General features: G+C 33.7%; 1 protein-coding gene across 1 annotated transcript; it reads right to left on the bottom strand.

Moving 5' to 3' along the window:
- Positions 1–313: 313 nt before the first annotated feature.
- Positions 314–4,065, bottom strand: LOC114162343 (aldehyde dehydrogenase family 3 member H1-like). Its single transcript, XM_028046199.1, has 10 exons — positions 3,670–4,065; positions 2,468–2,536; positions 2,309–2,405; positions 1,996–2,202; positions 1,700–1,815; positions 1,504–1,608; positions 1,243–1,415; positions 1,039–1,129; positions 774–923; positions 314–670 (listed from the first exon to the last, which is right to left on the bottom strand). The coding sequence occupies exons 1-10, from the start codon at positions 3,898–3,900 to the stop codon at positions 563–565; spliced, it is 1,347 nt and encodes a 448-aa protein (XP_027902000.1). The 5' UTR covers positions 3,901–4,065; the 3' UTR covers positions 314–562.
- Positions 4,066–8,074: the final 4,009 nt, after the last annotated feature.

Raw genomic sequence — 8,074 nt, 5'->3', positions numbered from 1 at the left:
AAAAAAACTAAGGACTACCTTTAACGTACTCCCTTTAATATGAGTTTGGATTCTTTACTGATATTTTCTCCATTGTTTATCTAGTGTGACGTCAAAGTACACTTATTGTTAATTTTAAAATATATTAAAATTATCGTTAAAATATTAAAACAGTGTGTCTATAATGCTCAGCAAAAAACAGAAAAAAAAAAACCTCAATAGATAAACCGTACTCCCTTTAATATACATTCATATAAAAGCTTGTCTTATTTACTTTCGTGAGCATAATTATACATAGTTACACAAATATATATATATATATATATATATATATATATATATATATATATATATATATATTCACACTCTATCACAACCTGTAAAGCCTCTAAAAAGGCATTAGCCACATTACAAGCACAGCACACCTAAGACAATCACGAAGAAAACATCAACAACAGCTAGTTTTGGAGACAAAATAAGCTTAGGACCATCCGAAAAGAGCACGAATTATGCCAAGGAAGCTACCAGCCATGACAGCCTTCATCAATCTTTGCTTTGTATCCGTGTATGGTGGGTAAAAGCATCAAAGAACAGCTTTTTTGTGTGTAAAAGCATCAAAGGAGAACTTGCCATGGTATGCACCCATTCCACTCTCTCCCACTCCCCCAAAGGGCAAAGTATCAACCACAACCTATACCATGAAAACACAAAAAATGTTCATATTTTAAATTGATAACACAAAACAGAAAACTCATGCATATTCATATGGATGTTTTTGTTAGAACAAATATTACATGGAGGGTAGTGTCATTGACAAGCAAACCCCCAGCGGAAACATTCTTCACGAACTGCTCCTTGAACTTCTTGTCGTTTGTAAATATATATGCAGCAAGGGCCTTGTCTCCTGAGTTTATTACATCTAGACTTTCATCAAGTTCATTGACCTGTTATACGCAGCAAAAAAATACAGAAGTTAATATTTCATTTACTTCAAAAACAGAAAGAACAAAATAGTTCAAAATCTCATACAAACGGTTTTGTATGTTACGTTATTCATACCGTGATGATTGGAAGCAATGGACCGAATATCTCCTCACCCATTATCAGAGAATCTCGCGGAACATCCAATAGAATAGTGGGCGCAATCCTTCTGCAATTTTGGGACCATAGAAAAACCAATGTCAAAAACTATTAGTATCGCATTTCTTTAATAAAAAATTCCCCTGAGTCAAATATAATTAAAAACAGATCGAGGGAACTTACAGTTTATTTTCATCTTTTTCACCTCCATAAACAATCTTCCCAGAAACCTTATCATCATTCAAGAGCTTTGACAAACGAGCAAAGTGGTTGGAACTCACAATTCGAGACAAATCTTCTGATTCCAACGGATTTTTACCGTAACACTCCTGCAATTCAGTCTTTAGTGCATCCACCTACAAATAAGAGCCATCAAACAATAAATAAACAGAAACATGGGTTAAGAAACCCAATTAGCAGTTACACATGGGGGAAATTTCATACCAACTTAGGAGCATAGTCTTTTGTTGTTATAACATAATCAGGAGAAATGCAGGCTTGTCCATTGTTCAATCCCCACTTGCCAGAAATTATTCGTCTAACTGCTACCTATATTAATTAAGCCAAGAATGAGTTTGAAAGAGGTTAAGGTAGTAGTAGCAAGTAATTGAGAAACAAAAGGCTTAGGAAATAGTAACACCTTCAAGTTGATATTTGAATCAACGACAACGGGAGATTTTCCTCCAAGCTCCAGCAAAACTGGTGTAAGGTGTTTTGCAGCAGCAGTCATCACTATTCTTCCAACTTTTCCATTACCTAACAATACAGTAACTGTTTATGCAAGAAAATACGTATATAACCTGAATGAGACAATTCATTTAATTCTCTTGCTATTTTATGCAGAAATTATGCTTTTCAAAGTTGCAGGTGTATATATATTCATAAAAGCAGACCAATTATTAAGAAAACAAGAACAACCGAAAAGTGAAGAAAAACCTGTGTAAAAAATTTTGTCCCACTTTTGCTGCAGTAGTGCAGTTGTTTCATCAACTGCACCCTGGACAACTCTTACAATCGACTGATCCATATACTTCTCTATCAATTTTTCTAGAAGTAATGCTGTGGCCGGAGCAATTTCTGATGGCTTTAGAACCACTGCATTACCAGCTGCTATAGCTCCGAGGACTGGATCAAGGGCCAACACTGGAATTATAGACAGAGATAGGTAAAAAATTAGCTTATTGTAGATTTTAGAAGACAAGGCTGAAAATGTCAATTAATTAAACAGGTCAAGAAAATATTGACATACATATTGGATAGTTCCATGGAGATATGACTAACACAACACCTAGCGGTTCAGGTACTATTTCAGCTGAAGAAGGAAAAGTTCTGATTGATGTTTTGACCTGAAATAAATTATGTAATTATCATTATTGATCAATTTCCTTCTCAAGGTGATGAAAAGTACCTTTTCTGGCGTCATCCAATGCTTCAATTCCTTCAGTATCACTTCGCATGAGCTTTTAATCACACCAATCTGCAAGACAGACTACATCTTAAGAGTAGAATGAAAATATGATTTTTTAAAGCAGTTATTTGTATTCATCCCTAAGGATTTTAAGTGTTCTAACCCGAGCATTTAGAAGTTGTTTTCATCTTACCTATTTCTGTTCACTGTCTAAAGAAGATTATCCACATATCTGTCTCTCATTAACAATATCTTTGTCCTTATGATTGGGGGTAAACTATTATAATAGAAATTTTCTTCTGTACTTCTTAACGATCATAGGTTCTTCTAGCAAGATTTAATGGAGATTCGACTTTAGACCAAATTGTTCTCAAGATTTTGCGTTAAAATTGTGTTTTAATTTCTCATATAGATTTGTGTCACATGTCTGGAGAACAATCTTGTAGCAATATCATAGTTGATAGTTCTTTTTAGTATCCTCTTTTGAATTAATAAGTGATAAAAATCTTATATCTGCGAATTTCTTTTGAAAATCTTATTGGGAGATGAAATTTTGGACAAGTCTGTCTTTGAACATTGAATCTTCGTAAGAGTTGCCGAGCCTTAATGACACCAGACTCCGTAATTAATGGCTCGGACTTCTCACCTGTCAAAGTGCCAAAAGTTTATTTCATGATAAAAAAATAAAATGATTATAAAACAAAGTTAGCTACAAAATTTTGGAGGACCCCGTTGACTGTTTAGAGCTTTTTTTTTATTAGTTGATTTTATAAACAAGTTCAGATAAGATATCTGTAATTTCTTACCAGCCTCTAAAATTATTGGAAAGTCTGAGAGTAAAGTATTTGCTTCACAACGTGCTTTACTTGAAAAGCAAGTCCACCTATTTTTAGAAATAAAAAAAGAAGAAAATATTTTTACTGAAAGAGAGTAAAAGGTCATGAGAAAGTTCCCCCAGTTATCAGTCACAGCAGTTTGTGGTCCATGAAATCACATAACAACACCTTCTCCATCCATGAAAAACCGTGAAGCAGACATATCATTCATCAAATAAGACAATTGGAAATGATGAGCATGTGTTAGAAATTTGAACTTTTAGATTTGATCAAAGATAAAAGAAACAAATAAAAAAACAAAAAACATAACAGTACTATTGCATATTATAAAGATCAGTGGCAGACACGAAAACAAGACAATAGTACCTCGTACACGACGGTTTCGAGTGAAGGCTTGGCTAGGTCTAAACGAAGAGCTTCCACGATTTCCTCTTCGTTCTCAACCATCGCTTTCAAGAGAGCCTTCACCTGCGACACTCTCCATTCATAACTCCGCGTCTTTCCCGAACCAAAGTTCTTCCTCAACTCCTTCACCAGCGACGACGCTGTTTCCGCGTCAAACACCTTCTTCTGTTTCTTTGAATCCTCGTCCGACATTATTGTTAAAGATACAAATGATATTTAGAAGCAAGAGCTGTGAAATAAGACGAGGAGAGGAGAACTATATAGAGTGTGTAAGAAAGTAAGAAAGTGAGTTTAGTGGATGAATGATTGAAATTATAATTGTAGCACGCATACCGTATGCGAATATACAGACAGAAAAATAAATCTATAGATACACGAAAGAGAAGCGTCATGTTATGTGATGAATGACGATGCAACTCAATCATCATATCGTGTGATGCGAGCATTGATTACACGGTGGCTTGGCGGTGCGGCGCTATCCGACGCCAAAGTGGGTTCATACTGTCTCAGTAGGAATGGACGCGCGTTTGGACTTTTCCGAAACTCCCGCTTCTCAATCGAAGCGCGTTTGGCTCCACAACTGTCGGGAATAGTTTAAATGTGACTTAAAGTGTCACATGAAATAAAATAGACAAAGTTAAACATTATATAAAAATAAAGATCCATAACATCATTGTCTTAAAATTTTTTGTCTAAAAGTGGTGTCAAAGTTCTAATATCTATAAGACTAATGTCATATAATCATATAAAATCACAAACTCTCGATGATCATAACTTATATGAAAGAATACATATGACATATAACCCATCAATGATATCAAAAGTCTTATATATATTAAACTAATGACATATAACTATATAGAACCTAAATTTCTCAATAACCATAATTATAATCATATCATATATAAAAAATATATATAACCTATCAACAACACACTACACTACAAAACTTTTACATTAACACCGTTGGGTTAAACCATGTTTCTTTTCACTCTTTCATATTTCAAATCATAATTATATATGTTAAGTAAACCTTCAAAGCCACGTTTTGGTTGATCGTACCATTTATTTTTCTTCTTTAAAAAAGTTCTTTTTTTTCTTTTCAAAAGTGGGAAGAGACACCACTAATTGACATTGTCGACTTATCCTTTGTTTAATTTTCTAAAACTGAAAGTCTACAATAATCTTATCCCCAGCTCATATAACTTTTTCTTTGAAAAAACTGATAAGTGGCTTTTCTTAAAAGGAATACATAGTAAATCTATGATGTTCTCTTTGACCTACCTTATTAACATTTTTTATAAAATAAAGGGAACCCTCGTGTAACAAAATGAATGTTTTATTTGTTGAGAAGTGATGAAAAAATATTGGTTGAATTTCTATAAGGCTCGAAACATCGTAACCAAACTTACGTTAAAGTAAGTTTTGACATCAGTTTGAGATTGATTTATTTATTAAAGGCTAAATTGTACTATATATGTTACTTTTATTTTTTCGTCTTATCTTTTAAAAAGTCTGGAGGACAAAAATTATTCTTGCATTATCTTAAATTTAACTTTGTTCATCCTTTTGTTTTTCACTGTTTGTTTATTTAATTGAATTCCCTTTTTTTACAATCCTGCCATCAAGACTATACGATTGCAGACAAAGAGAATGAACAGCATGAACGAAGAATATATTTACATATATTTATGCAAGCGGAAACAGACAAAAAAAAAGAAAAAGAACAAGGTTAAAAACAAACAGAACTAAAAACTGATACACACAATATCTTTCTTTCTTCTGAAAATAAATACAACAATTTGATTTAGGAGGGTCAAAACTAATTTTAGTTGAATTACTCTTTTGATTTTTTTTCGTTCAAAAATGTTGAGTTGGTTCTATAATTTTTTTTAGACTCAATTTAGTCCTGATTTTTTAAAAAGGAAAATGATTAGTTAACTACTTTTTTCTTACCACCTTATGTGGATTCATCTTGTGCATTTTAATTTTAACTTTTAATATACTTTTAAGCTCTTGAAGTGTCAGAGGAAATAAAAGAGTGCATTCCACGCGTAGGTGATCTTTTGGACAGAAAATATCCATTCTATTAGGCTTTCTAAAAACTGCCATTTTCGGAACCCATTTTTTTGCACCCACCAAGTTTCCTAGAAGCTTCACACAGAACCCATTTTTTCCTTCTTCTTTGAACATTGTCACCTATAAGGTAAGAAAATAAAGCCCCTTCCCTTCTAATCTGCACATTGCAACCCATAAAGCTAGCGAACGAAACCCCTTTTGTTGTACTCGTTACATTGCAAACCATAACCCTTTCTAGCCCTTTCTCCCCTTCTTTTCTTTGGACTGAATTTTGCAAGCCCTAAACAAAGGGTTTTGGTCGTAACTTTTGTCCGTCCAATGCACAGGACATTGGGGGTTTTGCGGAGATGAATGTTGTTATTGATTTACTTCGTCACCTAAGCTTAGGTTGTAAGATAAGTTTTAAAATGTTACAAGCTAATTTTTCCCCAAATGAACTTACACTTGGTTTAGAACAGATGGGATGGGGTCTGGTATTGGTGTGCATAGTTGGGGTCCAACCTTTTAGTAAGGGGGAGAATTGTGTGTTCTTATGTAATTCTAAAATTTGTCAATTTTAATTTGTACAAAAACTCTTTCGTGGGTTACACCTTAATTGCTCTTGGGTTGCAAGATAAATTTAAAAATGTTGCAGGCTAGTTTTTACCCAAATGAACTTACACCCAGTTTTGAAGAAATGGGATGGGGTCTGGCATTTGTGTGCACAGCTCGGGTCCACCCTTTTAGTAAGGGAGAGAATTGTGTGTTCTCATGCACTTCCAGAATTTGTCAATTTTATTTTGTGCAACAACTCCTTTGTAGGTTACACCTTAATTGCTCTTAGGTTGCAACATAAGTTTAAAAATGTTGCAGACTAGTTTTTTTCCCTAAATGAACTAACACCTAGTTTAGAAGAAGTGGGATAGAGTCTAATATTGGTGTGCACAATTGGTGTCCACCCTTTTAGTAAGGGAGAAAATTGTGTGTTCTTATGCACTTCCAAAATCTGTCAATTTTACTTTGTGCAAAAACTCCTTTGTGGGTTACACCTTAATTGCTCTTGGGTTGCAAGATAAGTTTAAAAATGTTGCAAACTAGTTTTTCCTTAAATGAACTTACACTTGGTTTAGAAGAAGTGGAATGGGGTCTAGTATTGGTATGCACAATTGGGGTCCACCCTTTTAGTAAGGGAGAAAATTGTGTGTTCTCATGCACTTCCAAAATCTGTCAATTTTACTTTGTGCAAAAACTCCTTTGTGGGTTACACCTTAATTGCTTTTGGGTTATAGATAAATTTAAGAATGTTGCAGACTATTTTTTTCCCAAAGGAACTTACACTTGGTTTATAATAAGTGGGATGAGGTCTGGTATTTGTGTGCACAGTTGAAGTCCACCCTTTTAATAGGGGAGAGATTTGTGTGTTCTTATGCACTTCCAATATTTGTCAACTTTTTTTATGCAAAAACTCCTTCATGGGTTACATCATAATTGCGCTTGGGTTGCAAGATAAGTTTAAAAATGTTGCAGGTTAGTTTTTTTCCAAATGAACTTACACTTGGTTTAGAAGAAGTTGGATTAGGTTTGGTATTGGTGTGCACAACTAGGGTTCACCCTTTTTGTAAGTGAGAGAATTGTGCGTTCTCATGACTTCCAAAATTTGTCAACTTTATTATGTGCAAAATCTCCTTCGTTCAAAAATGGGAGGGGCTTCATTCACTAGCTTTATGGGTTGCAGTGTGCAGAGTAGGGAAGGGGTTTCGTTTTCTTACCTTATGGTTGGCAATGTTCAGCGAAGAATGAAAAAATGGGTTCTATGAAACTTGGTGGGTGCGAAAAAATGAGGTCCCAAAAATGGCAACTTCCAGAATGGCAATGTTCAACGAAGAATGAAAAAATGGGTTTTAAGAGAATGGGGATTTTCTGCCCAAAAGATTACTCACGTGTGGAATGGACTTTTTTTATTTCCTCTGACACTTCTACAGCTTAAAAGTAAGTTAAAATTTAAAATTAAAATGCAAAAGTTCAATGCACGTTAGGTGATAAGAGAAGTGGTAAGAAAAAGTAGTTAACTAATCATTTTCCTTTTAAAAATGGATGCAATTTAGACGTTTTTCGTTAAACTTCTTGAAATAGAGTTCAGATTTTTTATCAAATTGACACTAAGATTATGTATATTACACCAACAAAGCAAATCATCCTTATTCACAACTTCAATGTATAGACATAAATGTATAAACTTTTTTTAGAATATCAAATATATAAACTATATTAAAAATATTAAATTTTAAAAAGAATATTTAAAATTATA

This window comes from Vigna unguiculata, chromosome 9, assembly GCF_004118075.2.
Source record: "Vigna unguiculata cultivar IT97K-499-35 chromosome 9, ASM411807v1, whole genome shotgun sequence".
Classification (NCBI taxonomy): domain Eukaryota; kingdom Viridiplantae; phylum Streptophyta; class Magnoliopsida; order Fabales; family Fabaceae; genus Vigna; species Vigna unguiculata.
Note: the sequence above shows the minus strand (reverse complement) of the source record. Positions and strands in the feature narration are given on the sequence as shown.